General features: G+C 44.2%; 1 protein-coding gene across 1 annotated transcript in view; it reads right to left on the bottom strand.

The window, feature by feature from the left end:
- Positions 1-22,402, bottom strand: part of LOC147899599 (Glycosyl hydrolase family 47 protein) — a 50,085-nt gene extending 27,683 nt beyond the window's left edge. The window contains exons 1-13 of the mRNA XM_087378490.1: positions 22,052-22,402; positions 21,651-21,961; positions 21,232-21,274; positions 21,058-21,123; positions 20,887-20,948; positions 12,228-12,327; positions 11,790-11,972; positions 11,622-11,670; positions 5,957-6,136; positions 5,643-5,763; positions 5,378-5,459; positions 5,166-5,251; positions 4,905-5,005 (exon numbers count right to left, since the gene is read on the bottom strand). Of these exons, the coding sequence (XP_087234616.1) occupies positions 4,905-5,005; positions 5,166-5,251; positions 5,378-5,459; positions 5,643-5,763; positions 5,957-6,136; positions 11,622-11,670; positions 11,790-11,972; positions 12,228-12,327; positions 20,887-20,948; positions 21,058-21,123; positions 21,232-21,274; positions 21,651-21,805 (1,228 nt within the window). The 5' untranslated portion in view covers positions 21,806-21,961; positions 22,052-22,402. The remainder of the gene's footprint in view (positions 1-4,904; positions 5,006-5,165; positions 5,252-5,377; positions 5,460-5,642; positions 5,764-5,956; positions 6,137-11,621; positions 11,671-11,789; positions 11,973-12,227; positions 12,328-20,886; positions 20,949-21,057; positions 21,124-21,231; positions 21,275-21,650; positions 21,962-22,051) is intronic.
- Between the last annotated feature and the right edge of the window lie 1,440 nt (positions 22,403-23,842).

Genomic DNA, 23,842 nt, shown 5'->3' with positions numbered 1-23,842 from the left:
ACGTTGCAATAGGCAGCAAGCCACCCAAATGTGCCAAGCTCAAACGCAAACAATTATCTTCTGTAAGTCATCCTCAAGTGGCCCGTGTGTGGATATCAGGATTCTCCTTTCGTAACACTGAGCTCTTTCTCAACACGAAGTCCAGTGAGCCACTCTTAGCCTCAAATTGGAGAAATTGCTCTTTCTTGTGTGCCCAATTGCCATGCCCCAAGTCACAACTACAGAGTCCCCAAAGGATCATGGAGGAATGCTAAGCATGTGCGGGTATCATCCACTCCGATCTAATCTTCCAATGTGCCACTAACTGGAAGACGTGAGATGGTCTCCTTGGCCTATGGCTAGACCCCATGTGGGCCTTAAAAGTGGAAAGAACATGACATGGCATCAGGTGCTACAACCAATGTCTCTCAGAAGCTCCTCCACACAAAAAAGGCAAGCTACAAGCTTCTGCCCCTCCATGTGATGTAAGCAAAGAATGACACAAATTTCCATGGATTTGTTGAGCTTCTCTTATGTGTCACCGTCTTCATCGTACCATCCAATAGACCACCAATTCAGAGTACTGGAGTATTATTGTGCTCTGTGATCACTAATTTTATATTGAGATAAGACTTTGTTGTCCACTTCTATTGTCATTCGGCTTCATCACTGCAGAGATCCTTTCATTAAATGTAGACAAAACTGTGTTGGGGGGGAAGATGTATTGCATTTTTGCATCATCTCTGATATTAACTCTTGCTCTCATGGAGCTTTCCATGTGGGAAACCTTGTCTCAATTTCTACAGTCAAGCTTGAGGTCTTTAATATCTTGCTGTAGAGAGCCGCTTCAGTGTTTCTCATATTTTCTATGGTAAGTCTTCTCAAAAGGAACTGGTGTGGAGGCTGACGCCTGTAGGAGCTATGCAGCAAATGTTTTTGCCTTGCGGTGTTCCATGTTGATGTGCCTCTGTTTTTGTGTTGCCCCCTTTCTGAAGACTAACCCCTGAACTAGATAGAGAGGCCCTCCCAGATCAGGGTCTAAAACTTTAAAGGGATGCCCCCAACTCTCCCACCTTTTTGTGCAGAAGCTCAAGAGGGAAGAGCTAGAAGAGGGCTAGCAGGCTAACAGGCCTAAGTAGAGAGGGCCTCAGAAAGAAAGCAAGAAAGATAGTAACATCCGCGCAGGCCTATGGGACAAAGTACAACAGATAGAATGGAAACTCAGACAAGCCTCAGAGGGCTGAAGCAAAGGGCGCACGCACTAGGGCTACTTGGCCTAAAAGAAGAAAGTGAGGTGGGGAAGGGGGGGAAGAGAGAGAGAGAGAGAGAGAGAGAAGTAGAAGTAGAAGTAGAATTTATTAGCATCCTCGGGCGGCCAAAAATGACCCATGGGACCCGTCTCGATACAATGATTCCAATGCTGCCGGAGAGGCAGTGGAGAGAATTGATGTCAACTGAGCGGAGTCCCCCAGTATCTGCTGGTAGTCCTCCCTGATATGTGCATATTGGGGGCACTGTAGAGCTACATGTGCCTCCGTCTCAACTGTCTGCATGTCACAAAGGGTACAGACTCTAGCATGTCTAGGCTGGTGTATCCAAGCTCCCTGCTCAATGGCAAATGTATGAGATCTGGTACGGAACCTGGCGATGTTTCTGCGATATAGAAGGGGGATAGGTGTGCTAATATAAGACTGAGCATGAGTCTCTATGGACATGTATGTAGACCAACATGTGGGATTTATGTTGTCTTGGTAATATTCCAGCTTTACCCTCTTTTCACTTGTCAACTAGTGATTCCGCAAAGTGCTCAATAAAGATAGTTGAAACTCTTGCATGTTGACCTTTTCACGCGGCATGATCAAATATGCTTCCACTTTCCATCTGCTGAACCATTTTCTTATGTCGTTTGCCCATCCTGTGCAGATGACCTTACTTTTGTAGTTCTTTTGAAGCTTTGTGCTGGCATTCCATGCTTTATGAGGCAGCCTATCAGGTTGCATTTGCTGCACCTCTATTAGGTATTGCATAACTCTGATCAATGCATGAAATTCAATCGGTCTCCTTCCCGTTTCCAACAGAAGTATTGAGTATGGAGTAGTGGGTTTGACACCAAGGTGTCTCCTTAGGAAAGCTTTTTGCATTTTCTCAATATCATTCCATGTAGAGGCTGAAATGCTGCCTCCCCATACTTCCACTCCATATAATACTGTCTGCACTACATATGCATCAAACAATATATTTCGAATTTTCCAGTTCCTAGTGTCGGTGTGCCTGCAATCATTCTCAAGCTGGTAGTACTTCCCCCAACCAGTGTCCATCCTTCTATGTATACATTGCCACCATCTGTGATCTGCCGGGATATCAACCCCTAAGTATTTGAAGGTGCTGACATACTCAATGATCTGTCCATCAAAGGTGATCTCAGGGGGATGTTCTGGCTGATTGGTACAGACTGCCATCATCTTTGTTTTTCCGACATTTACTTACAGCCCGCTTTCCCTACAAAAAGTCTTAAGCACTTGTAAAAGTTTGTGCATAGATTCCGGATTGTATGCAAAAAGAACGACATCATCTGCGTATAACAACAATAGCACTGTCCAAAGCCCCAATTGTGGTCCTTGCAACCCTTTCTCTACTGCAAATTCATTGATGAGTTCCTCCACTTGGTCAATGCATATTCCGAACAAGGTAGGCGATAGAGGACAGCCTTGCTTCACTCCCATATTGCTCTCAAATACGTCAGACATACCTTGTGTTTGTTTGAGTCGGCATAATACCTTTTCATAGATGCGAGAGATGCCTACCCTTAAGGCCAAAGGGACTCCTATTTCTTGCATTCTCTTCCATAATCCTCCTCTTGGAATTGTGTCAAATGCTTTCTTGAAATCCATAAAACAACAAAATAGAGTGCGTCCTCTCAATTTGCATTCATCCATGAGGACCCTTAAGGCAATAAGGTGGTCGGCTGTCTTGTGCTCCTTGCAAAAGCCTGCCTGTCCGGTGGCTCTTTTCTGTGCCTCTTCTGCCCATGAGCTGATTTTCATTTTAAGCACTGTACTGAAGAGCTTGGCCAATGTAGAGCTGACCATTATAGTTCTGTAATTTGTGACTGAATTTTTGTCTCCACCTTTGTGTAAAGGCTGGACCTAATTTTCTTGCCATTCCTGAGAGAAACCATGGTGTAGAGCATGTGTTAGGATGTGTGAGAGCCATGTTCTTGCTCGGTCTCCTGTCCATTTCACAAATTCCGCCTATATCTTCATGTGATCTGATGCTTTGCCATTAGCCATCTTCTTTAGTCCAACTTCAATGTCTTCGAAGGTGAAAGGACTAGTGCATGTGACCGATAGATCCTCCTTCCCCATTTCAGTAGCAAGTGCATGATTGTACAACTTGGTAACATAATTAAGCATGGTTGCATCTGATATATCCCCTATGACCTGTTTCCGTCTGCCTTTCACTTGTTTCCAGCCCTTTCTTGGATTTTTGATGAAAGTGACCAAATCAGATTTCTCTCTTTCCAAAATATATTTTCTTTTCTTTTTCCTTGTGAGGGCATTGTATGTTTTCTCCAGTTGTTTATGCCTATCTGCATCCAGTATGTATTTCAGCTCTTGGCGGGGAAGAGAGAGAGAGCCGGAAGGGAAGAGAAGGGGATAAATAAAAGGAGAGGTAAGGGGGGGGAACAAGGTACCTAGAGGGCAGTTGCACCCATCAGGAAGCCTTGTTAGAAAAGAGAGAGTTGCTTGCTGTAGCCGAATGCCGCAGTGGAAGTTGTCCCAGAATACATTAAAAAAATCTCACTCCGTCTTGTGCACATCAGTATTACTGAAGGAAATCATAGATACAAACTAGAGCATGCTCATGAAGTAGAATAGCCAAAAAATGTAGAATAGATGAACAAAATAGGCAAACCCTGATACAAAATGGCATGCTCACTCTACCATCATCTAGCACCCTGTGTGCTGCCCAGATGTGGGCTGCAGGCATCTCGAGAATACTGCTTTCTACCATCATAGAACACCTCCAACGTTGTCAACCTGCTGCCAAGAGTGTGTTCTACTCAATGGATTCCTAGGTCTCCCTGCTGCTGTTCTATGGAGCCAAGAGTGAGGCACACAGTGAATGCAAAGGGCCCCACTGGGGGCCTTTACACATGTCCCCAGATCTGGCCAACCAGATCTGACTATGGGCCTATATATATATATATATTCCATAAGAAAATTGAAGTAAGAAACAGCAAGGAAAAAGTTTTCTAACTGGTTTCCAGGGAAAATGCCAGCAGTAAGGATTGAAACAGTAGTGAAATCACAGCCAAAACGCATGTTAACTTTTCACCTAGAAGGTGCATCTACCTAAGGCTGAATTATAAGCATAAACAGATGTTCAGAAAGAAAAAGCTGGCATTTTCTTTTCCCCAGAGAAAAAAAGCAGACTTAAAAGATCATTTGTTGAACTCTCAAAAGCTCCATAAAAATATCTCTCAATCCCACATAGAATTCATGAACACAGGTTTCGCTCTTGCGAAACTTATCTTTAAATGTGCTGATTTTATTTTGATCTTCAGTCAAATCTTTACAGTGAGTTCCACTAATAACTCAAAAGGATCAATTTTACATATTTCCTACACAGGAAGACCATGTATTAATGGCTTCAATCGTCAGATAGTCAGAAAAACTTCAGTATAAAGCTACACATTTATTACGTTGTTACATTCTCTGTCAGGTCTGGAATGTTTACAGTCCATAATGTTTTTCAATATTCGTGCCATTTTTTATGATCTTATGAGCTGCTTCGCCCCACAAAAGAAAGTGTAGTTTATGCATGATGCTGAATACATTATGAGCACAAGATTTTGAAAATAAGCAGCTGCATGAATAATACTTAGCAGTTGATAAATATGGAGAATTGCAAATACTACCGACCTTTTGTGGCTTGATATAGAAAAAAAGTAGACTCTGCCAGCTCAGGACGTAGAGGATAGTAACGCTCAGTTGGATGAACTGTGCCTCTATCTAGCAAGTACCTGGAAACCAAACATCAGATGGCATATGACAGTGGATCACATCGGAATGAATCATTATTCAATTAGTCCTATGACTATTTGAAAGGTATTAAAGATACTTCTCTGAGAGAATCAATATCTGGTTACTGGTTTCCTACTCTAGAAAGGTTAGTGAGAATACCTCTCTGGCATCACTCCATACTTCTCCCATACACCAAAAAACTTGCGATGAGTCATATTAGCAGCTGCAAGATCACCAATAAGAACCTGTATCTAACATTAGTAGATGGAATAAATATTTGAGTTGCATGTTACAAAAGAGCTAAATAAAACCAGTTTAAAACTAAAGGCATTTTCTGCATTGCAAGAACACGAAAATTAAAGCCCTCTTACTTGCAATCCGGGCCAAAATGCTTGAAGGCTAGTAAGTTGCCAATGAGTTGCCCTTCCAGTCCTCATATCAGCTTCATGATACCTGCATGCAAAAATATAATGGCATAATATATTTTCTATATGTGACATTAGCTCAGATATAACTTTATGAACAAGGATGACATGATAATGTCACTTGCCTTCCGTCTAAAGTAGTTTGTATCATCTTTCTTTTTTCATTTTAGCATAATACAGAGTGGGAATGGACATTCAAAGTTACACACACCATGGACCATGTCGAAAATACTGCTGCACAGCAATATAGGCACGATGAAACATATCCCAGTACTCATCCCCTCCAAACAGTATGTGAGCTTTCAGAAGATACTCATAGAATGAGTCGACACCTGATCCCATACCATGGTTTAGTTACACAGAAAAAGTCTCTGATATAGATGAGCTCACAAAATTAGCTACAATTGATGATATGACACCTTAGCACCAAAGTATCTTTACTTTATTATGACTATGAAAGATACAAACAAAGAGTATTTGCTGACTACATTTAATTTCACAAACTTGGTTGAGCGACTTGGATACCTGCACCAATGCCAGAGGAATGCTCAATCCATTTTCCAGTTGCAACATTCAAAGTTGTTCCCATCAGATTTAAAGAGCTCCGTAGACTCCATAGCTTGCGAAGAGCTCCAAGTGCTACAGCTTCATATTGAGAATTTCCAGTTAACCGAGAAAGGGCACCCATTTCAAGTATGAGAGACCCTGTTTCACACAGATCCACCAGGTCCATTATTTCCAAGATTACAAACACCCATGACACCAATATTACAATATCTCATAGCGCACACACAAAACTCCACAACTCTCCATATGGATGCCTATGCTCCTGGGACTTCACAAAGCAAGTGAAGCAACCTGCAGTACCTTTTCCTCGTTTACATATATAATTGCTATGAATCTCACAAAAGCAAGAGCCAAGATCCTGTTTACATATATAATTGCTATGAATCTCACAAAAGCAAGAGCCAAGATCTAGTTCGACCAGATGCACAGAAGATGCTCTCACTTTCATAAAACACTATTTTAGAAAAGCCCAAGTTTATTCCCAAGCTTAGAATTATATACAGAAGCAAACAAAAACGAACCTTCTATTAGAAATACAGATCAGCAATTCATGAGATGGTTGACCTAGCAAAAGGGCTAAGCTGGATGCTATGCTACCCGCTTCTTGGGATGCCAGCTCACTGCACATAGTGTCCTGGAAAGCTGTCAACAACCACGGATGGAAGCCTATACAACCAATGGATTCCTTGATCCATAAGACTGTAGGAAATGCCTGCAAGCCACACCTTGCAAAAATTCTCTGCCTTTCGGAAGTCTTCCTAGATCCCTCCGTGCCATACTCCCACGCTGTGTAGCTAATATCATGCCATATGTTGATGAGGGTGGCTGCAAGCAGAATCCACTGGCCCCCATCACTACACTGCAGCGTGCTACCCAGATATTCCAGGCTGTCATGCTCGTCACTGTCTCCTAGATGCTGTCCTTTGAAGAGAACACACGTCTCTAGCAAAGAGGGAGGGTCTGATTCCTGGACATCCAACCCAGTGATGGTCAAACCATCCAGGCTGGAAAGACCATCTCAACAGGGAAAGCATGTCATAGGAGATCTTCCTTGGGTGAGGCTAGTCCAAAGGCAAGTCCAAAACCTGGTGAGGACCTTATATGGCCCCTGCTGCTCTAGCAAGTGCAGCTCCTGTGAGGGAGTCCATGCTACTATCCAGTTGAAGCCGTCTACCAATGCAGGTGGTTAAGGGAAAGAAGGGCACCTCTAGCATGTGCTCTTCTACCCTAGATGGCCAGAACCGCTCTCCTTGATCCCACTACACCTCATGTAGAGGTTTTCCCTCCCATAAGCATAGTTTTCACCTAAATTGATCCTGTCCATATAGAAAAGGTTTGCGGTTGATGGTCTAAGTCTGCCTCAAACAGCCAACTACTCTAATCTTCTGCCACTCTACAGAGTCTACGACCCCGCCGCCTGGGTCTTTGTCCCCTCGCTCTAACTCCATCGGGAATAATCCATTCAAGCCCATAATGAAGAAAAATAGGTAGTGCTCATCATGGTCCTGCTATAGGTGAACAACTCTGAAAGGAACTCATGTCTTGCAAAACTGCCCAAACCAATGCAGAGGTTCTGGTCATCCTACCATGCCTCCAAGATGGCTTCCTCGATTTCCTGCATCTTGCTACTAGCCCCTCATAAGGGGGCAACTGCACTCAACCTCTCCTCGGGCAGCTGGAGGAGTCGACTCTATAACCCTAGGATTCTCATTGGCCCATTTGCTGATCCAATGCGCGTGCACTGCCCAAAATACAAACCCCCTGGTCTCAGACATCCGGGTGCCAAATCAGGGGCTGCCGCTTTGGCAACCCCTTCCCTATGAAAGGGCCTGCCACTGTCCTCTTGTACGGGGCATGTTCCATAGGAGCCCCTGCCTGTAGCAAGAGCTTTCCAAGTTTCACAGCTTGGAGCCAGACCCCTAACAATAAGCTTCCCCAATATGGCTCACCTCTGTATCTTTGGATCAATGATACCTTGACCTCTGGGGGTGGACCAGTGTCTTCTAGGAGACCCTGGCCTGGGCATTTCATGTGCTGTAAAAGCCTGCCCAAAGAAAATTGTGCGCCAAGCACCTCAGCTTCCCCATGCATCCCCTGTGAGAGCACCAGCATGAGGCGATGAACCAAGCCATTACCAAAAGGACTTAGTTCACCACCAAATATATCCCAGCCCAAGAGAGCCTGGTCAAGATCATCTTGTGCTCAACACTCACTAGCACCGGGGAAATCTGTTGCTCTGCTGACTGAACAGCCCACAAATTGCATTTAAGAGTCCTTATTCTCCTAGGGGAGTCAAGATGAAGCCTAGGATTAGGGTCTGCTCACTCTCCCACTCAGTGTAACAGGGCTGCATCCCTGTTTCTTTTCATGGAAGAGTCGATAGGGTACTCCCTTTGCTCTCAAGCGGTTGGCCTAGTGGGCATGCAACTCCCAATCCGATAGGAGGAGGAGCTGCTGACTTGGAGTTCGCAGATGATTAGAAGCCCTATTTGTAGAGGGCTCACAGGAGAGCCTAGAGAGGGTTCAGCTCTCCAGGAGGTGTATTGTTTGGCTTTGGGAGCCAAGATCAACTAGAACAAGTCAGTTTGTTTTAGCATAGGATGGGACTAACCTTAGCTTCCGTTGCATTCCTTGGGGATAGATGTAGACATGCCTGGGTGGCATGTAATAGTTTGTAAAAAATGCAGAGTTTAAGATCTCATGCATGCTGTTACAGGGCCACTTGCAGCATCTACAACGTACTGGTAAGTGCAAATGACGATGCATGCATCTGATATAGTAGAGCCATATGCCCTCTGCAATTGCATGAGATATAGTAGAGCCATATGCACTCAGTGAGATATAGCAGAGCCATATGCAAGGTAAGGATGGTTGTATGCTGCTCTATCGTGCGTACCTACACAGCGTACCTACACACTAGACAATCACTACTCTACCTATAGAAACGAAGAACCTGAGAGACTTCATCCTCGCGTGTACAACATAGTTGGAAAAGAATACAAGATGATGACCTCAATACAATGAAAGGGAAGCTTGGTCAACATACAAAATATTTCCTTTATTATGTTCATGTCAAACACATGTATTACTTGTTCCACAGCTTGACGGTGAGGTATCGGTATGCTCTATTGATCTGTTTCCATGCTTGGAAACCCAATTCGCTCCACTTATGCGTGCATGTGTGCCTGCTCATGCGTGCGCATGTGTGTGTGTGCGTGCGCGCGTGTGCCCACGATGTATTTCCTCAACGTGCCTTTGTTTCTATATTATTTGAGGTTAATGCTTAGTTTAATGTACTACCTTTCTATATTATTCGTGTTTAATGCTTAGTTTAACGTACTACAATTCTATATAAGGCTTTTACATGCAGTTTCTGAACCAAGGGAAAGCATACACAAAGCCTGGAATGATATCTGGAAACGACTAGTACAAAATTAGGGTTTTGGAAATCCTAGATGAAGTCAAAGAGCCATGTGGAATGCCAATTTATTCCCCCTTGTGAGAGCTTTGTTGTTGCAAAAGAGCCATCTTGATACCTCTATTTTGAATCTTTTCACCTTCCCCTTTCCTCCAGCATGATAATCACAGCCAGTGGTGGGCAGCTGTGAAGCCTACCTACAATTGGTTTTTTAATCTTGGAGGGCAGAAGAAAGCTTGAGGAGTAATGAAGTGGTAATGCATTGGGAACCAAGCAAGACTGTAACCAACAAAATCATCATGTTTTTCCTGTTTTCTCGACTCCTCACCTGGAAAACCTAGTTTTGTGGAGCTAAAGTCTTCTATAGCAAATAGATGCAATTTAGAGCATTTTGTCTTTGAGCCCCTTGCCATGATAATTGTTGACTAGGCCAACAACACTGTCATATCAACGTAGAAAATCATATTAGAGCTCAGAAGAAAGACTATTGCCTCTTCATCTTTATTACCAAGAGAAGCATTGAGTGAAGCCTAATGTTGACACTTTGACAGAACCTTGGAGATGTAAGAGCCCAAATCAATCTCCATTGAGTCATGCCTTCTGTTTAAAGAGCTTGGAACCAAACAAAGTTTGCAGCCGGACTCAACTTCAGTAGCTAGATTTAAGATGATGAATGAATTGATCTGTCCGAGAATGCCAGTGCCTTCGAATTGTTCAAATCCCGAATAGTGATCTTCTCAGTATCCATTGTTTATTGTCTCTTCTCCTATTCTGAACCACGAGTCGTACTCCTAGTTCCATCAAGGTTAGTTGCATATTGCCAGGCGTAAAAGTTTCTTCAGTTGGCTTGTCCAGAAGGAATGGGCTTGAGCCTGATCCTTCCATCATTTGTAAACATGTTGTGTAACCATATGCAGAGTTTGGGACCCAAAGCTACAACAAATTGATAGCCTCGGCCACTGGACTCAACCATGCAGAGTATACAGTGGCAAGCGAGTTAGTTTATATTACCATTAGAACGATACTTAAGATTAATCCAATGAAAATTGCTCTCTCTGAAAGTAAATATTTAATTTGTGCCTATAAGAACTTGGATTGGGCTTCCATTTGACCCATATGACGATGGGGAAAAGTATTGAATGAAGTATAAACATGAATAACAGAAACAAGTTGCCACTGTAGCATTCAGTCAGGAAAAATGAGGCCATCCTGGAAGCCAGATGCAGGCCAAACAAGGGCAGCAAGGCCAAAACCAGTATAGGTGCTCGTTTGTTGGGCTGACCAGCTTGGTTGGTTGAGCCAACTACAGGATGTGCTGACCACATCCATAGGGGCAGAAAGAAAGAAAGAAAGTCTATTAACGTCCACTGGAGACCAAAAGGTCTATGGGACAGCAAGAAACCCTCTAGTACATCTGCTTTAGGGAGGGCACATGGCAGCTCCCAAGGAGTGCGAAAAGCAGCTCCCAAGCAGAGCAGGTCAGGCTATCTGCCTGCCAGTTGCCCTTTTGGGCTTCTCGTGAATCTTCAATGGGGATACATAAGGTGTCTAATCCCTTGCCATTTACACAACCCTCTTGGTAGAAAGTGCAGACGTGATGATACAAGGCTAAAAGTAAGACTCCGTCTAGTTTGGCCAACCAGATTCACGACTACAGAAAATTGTGGAGGGGACATCATATTTTGCCAGGCTAACTTAACACAAGAGTCCCAACGAGTGCCCCCACCATTTAGGTATTAAATGGTGAGGTTGTGCATTGCATCTTATTCTCAGGTTATTTCTTTTCAAAGATTCTTTGACATCCAGGTCTCCTTTGTGCTCCCAAAACTCCACACCTCCTATATACAAAGTGCTTGCAAATATTATTTCAGAGACTCTCATCATCTTATATGCATGGTCTTCATTCATCAGTGATATAAGGGCAGGAATCAAATTGCAGAAAAAGAATTACCACCAATTCTGCCGCATTCGATTAACCTATCAGAGCAGATTGAAAATTTTCACTCTCATAATGGCAATAAAGACCTCCCCTGGCATGACTGTTTTCCAGTACTGTCTATGACAAAAACAAAACACCTTCACCAGGCATCCCCAAAAGCAAGCAGCCAAGGAACTTCTCAAAGGAAAAGAACTCATTTTCTCGTTAATATCTTAGCAAATATGTCATTATTGCAAATTCACATTGCAAACGAGTTCAGTGCTCACCACATCCTGAAGTACTGGTTTCAAATGTCTCATTCACCATAATTCCATTCTACAAGAAGACAAAAAAAAAAGGCCAAAATGGTCACATGACTCTCATGCTGCAAAGAACATGCCTGCCAAACTTAAGCTAATGCAATAAACAATGTGTATTATAAAAGAGTGGCAGACCTTCAAATTAATCCAAGCATATGGTATGCCTGTAGGGGTACTAAAGGCTGGCAATAATCGCTTTCCAAGGTCTTCAGCTAGTAGAAGTAATTGATTTTTGTATCCATCTCGCATCAGTTCATTGGATGATTCAACAGCAAGCAAATGTGCAGATATAAGGCCTCCAAGCAACCTGATATTGCACTGCAAAAGAAATGAAATTTCTATCTCGTGGATGGAAACTTGAGAAATAAACAAAATTGAAACAGCATGCAAGGTCCCTATCAAAACTTGGCATGAAAGCATGGTTGGTTACAACAATGGGTTGTTATGCCCTGATCGTTACTTCATATTTAACATGTAGCAGAACATACCAGGTGACTGAATATGAAGAGCGGAAGCAATTTATGTTATAAACAAATAGCTGGCCCTCTGCCACACAACAGGTTAGATAAGCACCTCAAAAAGATTGACACGGACATCAACATCAAAGGAGAGATTATCTCCTAGCCAGAGCACAGCCTTCTCAAATTCCGTCTTGTTTCCCATTACAGCTAAGCTGGAGTACATAGAGTCAAGGTCATGGTCAGAATTCGCTTGCAAGACTGGGGTTTAAGCAAAGAGCACACTATATTAAAATGTAGCTCTCTCTCTCTCTCTCTCTCTCTCTCTCCACCTCTCCACACACACTCTCTTTTTTTTGGTAATATCCAGTGCAGTATATTTATATGCTCATAAATTTACATGATGGGAGGTCTCCGAAATGGAGAGTATCCCAAAGATCAGAAACATAAAAAGAAAAGCTCTATGCAAGAAGCATCCATATCACCCTCATGGCAGGCATCATATAAGGATTGCTGCAATGAGGCTCGGAAAGATTCATATGACTTGTGGATCTGCCGACCCAAGTATGCCAAATTATGCTCACTCCAGATTGTCCAAAGAGCCCAATATCGCACCCAAGAGAGAAATAGTGAGTATTGAGACAAAGACTTCATAAATCTGCCAAAGAGCCAAAAATGTTTCCCAAATCTGTGACTCGGGAAACGGATCCGAAGATAATCTGAAATTCTCTTGAGGAGGATCCTAGTACACGGGCAATGCCAAAGCAAATGAAGAACAGTCTCTGAAGGAGCCTGACATCTTAAGCATGTGGATGGTGCAATGCGACGTTTAGCAAGTGTGACCCCCACTGACAATGTACCTGTCATACATCTCCAAAGAAAAAGTCTTTGCTTCAATGGTATTTTACACTTCCATAACATCCCGAGATTCTTCCTTCACCATGAGAGGGGCTTCCTTATATGCCACAGAGAATTAGCATATTGCTGAATCCATGGAGCAGGCTGAAGAAGCCTATAGGCTTTGATGGAGGTTAAGGCAGGAAGAGGAACAGGATGAGTGCATGTAACAGAGGGTTGCAATTGCCAATCCGTAAGCCTGTCTGTGTCAGCCACAGGAGGAACAGGTAGAAAACGATGTAATAAATCAGCAATTTTCTTCCATATAGACCTATGATGCATTCCCAATGCATAGGAAGCAGTGGCCTGAGGAAAAGATAAGATATATCTACCACATCATGTATGTATCTAATTCCCAATTTCATGAGATTGTATGCCCGAACAGGTTCCTATAAAGCGAGTCGAATGTCAAAGATGGCACTCCAATGAATACTTTCTTTCCTCATTGAGTTTGTCCCCGAGCAATTATCAGGAGCCCATTTGACCTAAGAAAGTACTTGTTTCCAGTCAAGTATCATGGCAGTAGAGAAAGGACAGCTAGGTATCTTCCCTACAAATCTGCCAATGACAACCTTCATATGATCAGTAGTCCAATGACCATAAGCACAAGTCCTCATGTTGACACACATGGATGCTAGCATACAAGTCCATGGCTGTTGTTGGCGGAAAAAAGTATGCAGCATAGTCACCTTCCTTGCAAGCACATGATATCTTATATTGAGGACATTAAGTCCACCATGCATCCTAGGGGAGCACACCATTTCCATCTTCATCAGTCTCAATGCTTTCACAGCAGTTTTTGTCCTCCATAACATCTCCATAGCTTGAGACATAAAGGCTGAAATATCCCTGGAGGACCAATGCAGCAAATGCAAATAGAACTGGACATAGGACATTACAATAGACTGTACTATTCTGAGCCTGACATGAAGAGGCCAAGTAGAAATCTTCCAGTATTCTAACCTCTCCACACACACACATGCCTGCGCACACACCCACACACACACATATCAGATAACCCAGAGACCATCCACTAGCTGTATTAAAACCTTCTGTCCTTGATGGCTATTGGGTATTAGCAAAATAGATTCCAAAGTGCTGAAAGCCTGAAAGCCGGCTGTGATGTGCTTTCAAACTTCTCTAGCAGGAAAGAATGGAACTGTACATGTCTAAGAGTTACACGAGAATTTCAAAAGCCTCTAAATGCTGACCCCAGTAGCAGCTTTACTTCTACACACACCCCTAGAGAAAGTCCTCAACTAACAGAGGTTGACATAACTCATTCTGCATCAATAATGGAGATGACTATTGAGATCCAAATTTACAAAAGACACCACCCACAAATGTTAGCTCTGCTTTTTTCCAGCGTGCCCAGATACTTCCTGCTGCTGCTGCTCGTCAGGTTGCCCTTCATCCTGCTTTGTCTACCAAAAGACCAAGAGGAAGCCCTATTATCAATGGTTCTTCAACTTGGCTGAAGTATCTAGAGACAAAATAAGCGACCATGCTCTCTGCAACTCTGCTCCTGCAGGAGTCTGTGCATCTACATACAAAAATAATCGACCATGCTCTCTGCAACTCTGATCGGGCAGGAGTCGTGAAGTATCCAAAAACAAAAATAAGCGACGTGCTCTCTTCACCTCTGCAACTCTACAAAAATCAGCGACTGTGCTCTCTGCAATGGCTCTTCAACTTGGCTGAAGTATCGAAAGACAAATAACATTGTGACATTAATTTTCCCACTCCATCCACTCACCCCACTCCACAAACTTCTTCCACATCCATGCAGCCTTCCGCCTCACAGCCATCCACAAGCACTCACTTAGGATCGGCAGAGACCCTTGCAGGACCAACTAATGATTAACCCGCTGAGTTCACCCCTGAGCAAGTCCAAAATATACTCTGGCCAGCCTTCTTCTCAGCCAACCTCTTCCACAGCAGCCACTTCCTACCGAGACAGACCACTTTCCAACAAAAGGGGAGGACCAGGTTGAAGATATAGCGATCGAAGACCCCAAGTGGTACCATGTGCTAACACGAATGAAGACCTTTTGAAGATATCACAAATCTTAGTCTGTGAAAAGGCAAGCTGCAGATTTTTTACGTAAGGCTGTAGATATAATGGAAGTACGGGCCCTGACCACCTTCATCCACCTGGGAAAGGGTTCTTGCTGTACAGACTGCCGTATGGACCATAGCATGGAATTCTAGCAGTTTGGGCAACCTAGAAGAATGTGCAATAGAGGATGTTGCAGGGGCTGCAGATGACAGAAGGTTGCAAGTGTATGTGCAATGTGGAGAAGGCCGCATCAGGGACTGCAGTACATCCAGGTCCATTTATAGGGCCTCGCAGATCTGGTCGGTTGGCAGTAGAACCCTGGTTGCACCCGTCATTGAAAACTGCGCAGACCAGCTATGAGGGGTCCAAGGAAGCCTTCCCACCAAGAAGCGGGGATCGCTGTGTCAAACTCTGCTATTCGTGTGCTTGGTCCCCTCAAATGCAAAAAATCATGCACTCTAATCTTGCATCCCTAGGCAGCTGTCTCCAAACCCCAAAAGATCTGGCTGGGTTATTGTTCCATTCCACCCATCCAATGTGCATCTGCTATGCCCCTCTGAAGTTACGGACCTCTGGGTGCCATATGATCGTCTGTCTCTTGAACTCCTCCCTGCAAGAAGAGCTGGCCCAAATGAGCCCCCCTGCCAGACCCTAAAAAGGCTTAGGGGGGAGCCCTTCCCTGTGAGGAAAGCTGATGAAAAGATCCACCTGTGGGACTGCTGCCAATGCCCACCTGTGCAAGGAGTGTTCCCAAGGAGCTCCTGCTGGAGGAGGAGCTTCCAGGGCTCCGCACCTAGGGTGAGACCACGTACCACCAGCTTGCCCAAGAGAGCTCTGTTCTGCATCTCCGGATCAATGATACCCAAACCTCCACGCGCCTATGGCATGATCACTACTTGCCATGCAACTCAAGCTCTCATATTCTGCATGCAGTCCGAACCTTTCCCAAGGAAGTTGGGCACCAAACGTCTCATCTACCTCATGCACCTCTGGTGGAAGCACTAGTAGAAGGCTATGTACCAGGCCGTGGCAAGAAGGGCCTGGTTGACTACCACTGCTCTACCTATTAGGGAGAGTTTGTCCAAGCTCCAATACAGAAGCTTGCGTCGAATGCTCTCAAGAATAGTACAAAGGGAGAAGGAAAAAATGAAAAGAAGAAGAAGAAAAACTCAATAAGCAAAGCTACGCTTATGTTCTCATCAGTACCCAAGCATAAGTTGCCATCTACCGAAAGAAATCCATGGTCAGCTCAAGGATCTCGAGGGTCCATGTGCATATGTCCATGTTCGTCCCGTAGTCTGTGAAGCTGAGTCCCAGCTGACCACGGCCTAGTGGTTTGAAAGAACTTCTTGGTCACCCTATCTCCCTGTTGTATCCATTTGGCCTTGGAGGAGTGGGACGAGAACTCAGCCCGACAAACCTCCATGGCCTACAAGTCAAGCCGCGTGCTCTCATACCTGTAGCTGAGGCACTGGGAACTTGGGTCCTACTCTCGTCTCGCCGCAATGCTCTATCTCGCTATTGAAGAGCATGCCTTCGACGAAGGGCCTTGGATTGTAGCTCCTGGCTGCTCCAGTGGATTGCATTTGTTACCCAAGACGCCCAACCCTCCTTGGGCACCTCGATGGCTACCTCCAAACCTCGGCTACTGCTTGTTGTACCTCCGCCTCCTACAACAGATCGTCTGGGATGCGAACCCCCTTTTGGGGTAGTCCACAGCGGGGATGCTCTAGATGGTCTGACATTGTAGTACTTGCTAAAATGCCCATGCAGCCTCCCTTGTGCCATGCCCAAACCCCAACATAAAATCTGTCGCGGTGATCCAGCAAGCTATTATGCCCCTCTACCCAAAAGAAAATTGAAGGCTGACGGGGAGCCTAGTAAACTCTGCCTCCCTCCAGGGATCTCTGCCACTGACCACGAAAATGTACTGCTCCCAGGTGCTCCTCTCCATTGCCGACATCTCAGCAAAAGAGGCTCCTCTTTGATTGTCCTTCGTGAACTCTAGATTGTTGAAGTCACCTCCAACAATCTAGGAGTCAACATCCGGAAGACATTATCAATCGTCTCCAAAAAGCAGGGCGGTGTTGCATGCAAGCGGGTGCACACACATTCAACATCCCGATCCTAGACTTACCAGCCCGGAGGCCCATCCAAACTGCAAGGGCTATGATGAGCTGGCCCTAATCAATGACCTCTGGAGGCTACTGCCTCGAAGACTGAGATGCAAACCCCTCCACTTCGGCCTATTGCCTCCCAAGAGGAGTGATGGTAAGATCCAATGTCTGCTATTAAGAACATGTGCTCCAAAGTCAAAAAAAAATCTCATGTCCTGCCACTACTCTCTACAACTCCTATCGAAGTATCAGATATTGTGGCTAACTACATGCACGATCGTGGAGCCCATGCACGTACCAACTCACCATGGTCCAACTCATAGGGAGGGGGTGGTAGAGAACAAGGCTTGCCTATGGATGGGAGCTTACTCCTAAGAATCAAACCGATGTGACTTCGAAAGGGGTTTGGAGGAAGAGTAATCTATGTCTCTGTGACTGCGTACCAAGATCACGAGCGATTGACTTAATACCAACCTTTCGTGCCCACTGCAATAGGAAGGAGATATCTACCCCAAACAGCTCAGCAACATCCAGTAGTGTGGGTGCATGAGCACTACCTAATGTGGCAGGCGAATCACTCCTATTTCCAAACTTGAGCCTGGTCTCTTTGGGGTAAAGCCAAACTAGAAATGAGCAGAAGCACCATATGCGAGCCACAAATCCAACCTCTGCGGGCCCATCCACTCATCCATCATCCCGATACAACTGATCGTCTATCATGGCATCGAACATCGTCGGTGTCCACTTCTCCACATCTGTAGAGGCAAACTGATGAACCCAAAAAGAATGCGTGCAGGAGCCAACCACACTGATCGAGCCCCCCTTTCGAGGTTGCAGTATCAAGATTGTCTACTCTAGAGGCATAGGATATAGGTCCGAAATCTCAAGGTGAATTAATTGCACTAAGTGTCCTTTACAGATTTAATAAGTTTGAGGCCAGGTCAGTCACCGTATATTCCTAAAAATTAGAAATTCACATCCCCATGACAGACCCCCCTCTTGAAACACATCAAATGTCCTCAATTGCTGGTTCAAAACAGCAAGCACAAAAATCAGAAAACTTAAAATCCTGAGTGACAGACTCTGCCAAAATTACAGGTACCTGTTCGGATATGTGCTTGAAACATGAGAAATGCATAAACATTATAGAAAAATCAGAAAATATATACAAGGGATGGCTTGGTAGAGCTCGAGATAACCAGCCATTCCAAATATACAATCAGAAACTGATAGTGACTAGTACACTGATCCAGAAGTCTCGCGGCGGATATATTGTCAGCAAACGGTACCTCCGGTGAGACCGACAGTGTCACCAAGCAACTGTCTAGATATCTGGAGCAGTTTGAACCAAGGGAGTGGAGGTGCTACCCCCCTCTTGAGCATCAGGAAATGCTCCAGACACACGCTCTGTTGAGCCTGAATAAGACCCACCAAAGTCGGCTCAAGGTGAAATGCCTCTAGGTAGAGCTGCAACAACTGAGATGGATCTGCCAGTTCACCCTCCTCCATCCACTTCGTATCAATAGCTGGATACTTTCTGAACTTAACCAGATAGCGAAGGATAACTATACCTTTTACCTTGCATTCCTTGTGTGCCAGAATCTATTCCGGAATCCAATTCTTCAGCTTCAGGCTGATCTTCAGGAGGCATATCCTCTGGCACATCTCCCTGAAATGGTTTCAAAAGACTCACATGGAACGCATTGTGAATCTTCCCATGATCCGGTAGCTTCAGCCTGTAAGCTACGTCATTGATCTTTTGCAGAATCTGAAAGAGACTGTAGTACTGCATACCAAGCTTTACATACAGCCTGTCCTTCCCCTTCTTTTTCAGCTGTGCTTTCTAAAAGCGTAAGAGAACCCAATCATCTACTTTGAATTGCAGCCCACGACGATGAGATCCACGGCTCTCTTTTGCTTATCCTAAGATCTCTGGAGAGCGATCTTGATTTTCCTGTAAGCCTCATCCAAGTTTTCCACAAATTTATTAGCTTCAAAGATTTTATCTTTGGTGTGCATAATGGGCAGAATTTTCCTGTATCCTTTCACAATCTTGAAAGGAGTCTTTCCTGTAGAAGTATGAACCATGTTGTTACAGGCAAACCCAATGAGTGGCAAGTATTGCTCCCATTTTGCCTTGTGAACTGAAACATAGCACTTTAAGAGATCAAGAGCGGTGCCATTGGCCTCTTCAAATTGCCCATTAGACAGTGCCAAGGTGGTGTTGGGGGAGCTTAGCTAGAGGAGAAAGACACCTCTCCCATAGTGACATCTTGAATGTGGTCCCCTTCTAGTGCCAAGCTCGCTTGAATCCAATCTCGCACCTTTCTGAATCCAATCTTGTCTGAATCCAGTCTCGCACCTGTCTCCTCGTGGGCGAGAGGCCAACTTTTCTCCCCACTACAACCTTGTCCTGAAGTGCCCAAAATGCAGGGAGGGCTCAATGCTCTCAATATTCACATCCATATTCTTGCTAGAAAAGGCATGCTTCTTGCTGATTTTCCTTTGAGCCAATTCCTACATTTGCATTGAGCATAGATTGCAAGATTGGATTATTTCTAGCAAGCGACAAGGTTGCAAGCTTATAGAGTTCTTCTTGCCACTTCATTGAGGTGAAGGTATGCACTTGTGCATCAAAAGGCTACCAATAGGGAAAATTCCAAGGGAACACTTTTGCTTTACGGTAGCTTACTCTTCCACGTGGTAGAGAGACCCCTTTTCCACCAGGAGAGAGTTGTATCCATGTGCCATGTGTCACTTACATGCCTTTGAACCCAATTAGACAATTCAACACCTATTATGAAAAGATTGTTGCCCAGCGATATTTGAATTTCTTTTCTGGGTGGGGCGTATATTGATAATTCGAGGGCGTTCCACGGATCTGAAAGTTTTGCCGTATTCAGGCACTGCAAAGTTAAAAACAAGTGTCCTTGATCCTTATTATTATCCCCCAGGTTAGACTCCTTGAATTCACCGATGAGGAATCCGTAAAATTAAGGGGCAGCGTTAATTTTCTTGGAATTAATTACTACACAGCAAGGTTTATCAAGAATAGTCCGGAAGTGAGAAACCAAACAAAGAGGTGGTACGATACGGATATCGCACCAACTACATGGAGTAAGTGTGAATGCATGAATCTATTCTTGATAAATGGTCCTTGTTTGCAAGACAATATAGGCTTGGGCCATTTTCACACTCATCCTGCCAGATGCGGGATTGCTGCTGTGGCCTATCAGCCTTGCCAATACATACATTTGATTGATCTGATGCCAACAGAGCTGCAGAATTTACTGCAGACAAAGGATGGTACAAATAGGGACTTCAGTTGGCCAGAAGACCGAGGGATAAATGAAGAAGACCTACCAGAATGTAAAGAAGGAATAAGGTGACAAGTGCAAGCTATAGTATTTGGTGAAATCAGAAGGCAAATGAAACTGAGCAACAACAAACGACCTACGCATGTGTCATACAAAATCATAAGCACCTCCACTCTGACTTGAAGTAGCCTATCAAATGCTATTTTGTCTCCCAGATTCGGTAATGATGTGCAACGGTGTTGCCACCTTCCTTAGCTTGTGTGTCTATGGCACCAGCTCAATAAAACCAAGCAAGTTTCAACAAAGTTCTCTTTAAATTTATTTGAGACTCCCTCTCTTTCAATTCCATGCATACCTTGCAACTAAAGAGCTGCCAAAACATACCTGGACAATGATTCAACAAGTGTGAGAGCTGTGCCATTGTAATGCTTTGGTAGGTATTCATGCTGGATCATATAGAATAATGTTCAAAACGAAGTTCAGCAAGTGGATTTCACATTGTGTTGGATCTGAACTGCAAGTACAAAGAAAAAGAAAATTGCAAGGATAGCTTGCCTTCAAGTTTCCCAATTCTCCAAGGGAATCTGTGTATGATTTAGACAAAGGCTTCAACTCATCGTGCTGGAAATATACACAGAACAAAATTTGGAACCATGATTATGCAACCTTTGTTCTCTGATCAAATCAAACCTTTCTAAGTACGTTAATTGCTTAAGTTGGTTCACTTACCGGGAATGCATACTCCATATAATTATCATAAGCATGGTAAAACCTGCCACATTAGTCACATCAATCTAGTTAGAGAATTCATTAGGAAGCATAACTTTTGGGAAAAAGATGCCGTAATAGAGACGCCCATCGAATCTGTATAGGTAGCAAAAGCAGTGCTAATCGAATTGTAAAGTCTTAAATAAGTGCGAGTCGTTGAATTAATATGCTAATGGTTCGCGCTGGAGTGATGCGCTTCTAATTTCTCTTTTGAAACAAAGCAAACAGCGCCTTTTTGTATAACCTGCTCCTTGCTGCGAAGTCATACAACATTTTGGAATACACAGCTGATAACTGCTGCCGCCAACGATAGCACGAGCCTTGAAGGGTTCTTAAATTCTGAGCCCTCGAAGAATCGACACATGCAATAAGACGCTTACATTCGCCGAACCTCTTCCCGAAGTTGGGCTCGTTCTCGAGCGTAAGCAGAGGGTGGCGCGATTCCGAGCACCAATACAGCGAGGAACAGAAGTGGCCGGATTCGAGGCCATCCGCCAGACCGTAAGCCGGCAGGATTTGGAGAAGCGATCCGCATTTTGCTAGAGCTACCGATTATGAGCTCAAAAACGAGTAACAAGCTGAGAAATCCGCACAGGCCGTATTTTCTGAGAGAACGATGAAGCAGGTGAAATCAACAGCTTTGGAGAAGTGTTCCACAAAGTATGCGTATGGGCGATCCAGATTGATGTTCCTGGGATCAAGCAAAACTCCCAAATTGTCAAATTTCAAAACAAGAGTTCCAAGTTATCACACCACGATCGATGGGGAGAGCTAAATCTACCCATTGGTTGCCTTGAGAGAAACGGGGGCACCAGAATGATTGATATGAACGCAATCTTCAGAGAAAGGCAGATTCATCCAAATCGAGCAAATTTGCTTCTGGACCGACGCCGAATTTCTGCTGATCCTGACTTTTGCGCTGCAAATTCACACTAATTTGCTTACATCTATCAACTCTTTCTCGATTGTCGCCTGCTAATCCGATTGTTGCAAGCTTCAGATGCTCGCTCAATTTGCTGCCAATCCGATTGTTACAAGCTTCAGATTTGTTTTTACGTTCATCTAATCTGCTTTGATGTTGGATGGATTCATGAGTTCTCCACTGTTTGAAGAAAAATCGCTTTTTTCACTTTACCAAATTTGACTTCGCATATGGATAACTTTCGCCACCTCTTCTTAATGGGCTTCCAATCATTAAGTCACTACTTCAAACTTCAAATCTTTGAGGCTCATGGACCGTGTGTGTGTGTGTTTTTCGCTTTAAAACTAGAGTGCTTGGCCAGCTGGGCTCTTGATGAATACTTCTCTCTTTTGCTATCTTGTTGAGGTTCACATGAGTCACGTTGTCACAAAAGATGCAGAAGATTGATGTTCAATTGCATGCAACCTTTTTTAGAGATGTTGTTCATGTCGACAGTAAAACGTAGTTTTTCTTTTTTTCGGAGGAAGACAAATTCCTATTCTTTGCATTGTAAGCCAATCTATTGTCATTCCACTTCGAGCGAACGACGAGGAGATGTATTTCAGAAATGTATAAATAATAAATCAAAACCAAATTGAGCCAGAAGCATGCAACTGTGACAGGAAAAATCCAAACCCAAAGCTGCATTGCATGTACGACAAAAGTTCCAGCACCATTTGCAACTTCATTGGATCCCTTTTTTCGAAGGCACAAATGTTTATTTTTTGGGTCAAATTATGTTCCTACGCTTTAGGAAATAGTACTTCCGCGCTCTGGCCGGATGGCCCTCGAGCGTGTTGTAACCTAATGGACCTACTGTGTTGTGGCTCCTTATGTAGTACTGCTCTAAAGTTCGTGCTTTGTCTACGGTGTCTGTTGTTTCCAAAACTTTGATTTCGAAATTTTCTTCGAAGGGCTTGTAACATTGCAAGTCCTCTTTCATTTTCGCCGGTGGTTTTTTATTGTGCTGTTTGATCCTCCGCAGCAGGTCCGTCGTGCTCCCTATGTACTTTCTGTTGTTGGGCTTGCACATGATGCAGTAGACGACGAGGCTCGCGCGATTCCCTTGCGTGGGCGCTTCAGTGGAGGCTCCTCCTTCATCTCGAGGCTCGCGTCTTTCAATGTTGTACCTGCGTAAACATTGACAATTACGTTAGTCATCGAGGTTTTCGGTCCTTTTTTTTCCGTTTGACGTCCATAATAGAATGCATTTATTTACTTGCCCTGGTTTTTCTCTGTTGCCGTGAAAGGATCGTTTCCAATACCGAAGCGCTCCTCGTATAAGTCCCTGTCGAAAATATACGTAAGCTTCTCCATTGTCGTCACCGGGTGTGTCGCGTCGTGCGTCCCTCCAAATTGTTCCATGAATTGTTCGAGTATAGCCATTGCTTGATCGCGCGTCGTGTCCCTCAGCAACTCCAAGGATACGTTGTACCCGTAATGCAGCAGCTCGCACGCATACGCTGTGATCCCTTTCGTCTTCGTGTCTAGTAGCTTCTGCCTCTCCAAACTTTCCATCATCCTATCGGTCTCATCGAACTCAATGTCAAGCTCGACAAGGATCTCTTTGAGGAGTCCTGGAGGAGAAGTGCAATCCATGATGAGTTTGTT

This window comes from Dipteris shenzhenensis, chromosome 8 (assembly GCF_047967505.1).
Source record: "Dipteris shenzhenensis isolate YYH24624 ecotype China chromosome 8, Dip_SZ_1.0, whole genome shotgun sequence".
Taxonomy (NCBI): domain Eukaryota; kingdom Viridiplantae; phylum Streptophyta; class Polypodiopsida; order Gleicheniales; family Dipteridaceae; genus Dipteris; species Dipteris shenzhenensis.
This window is presented reverse-complemented; position numbering and strand designations above follow the sequence as displayed.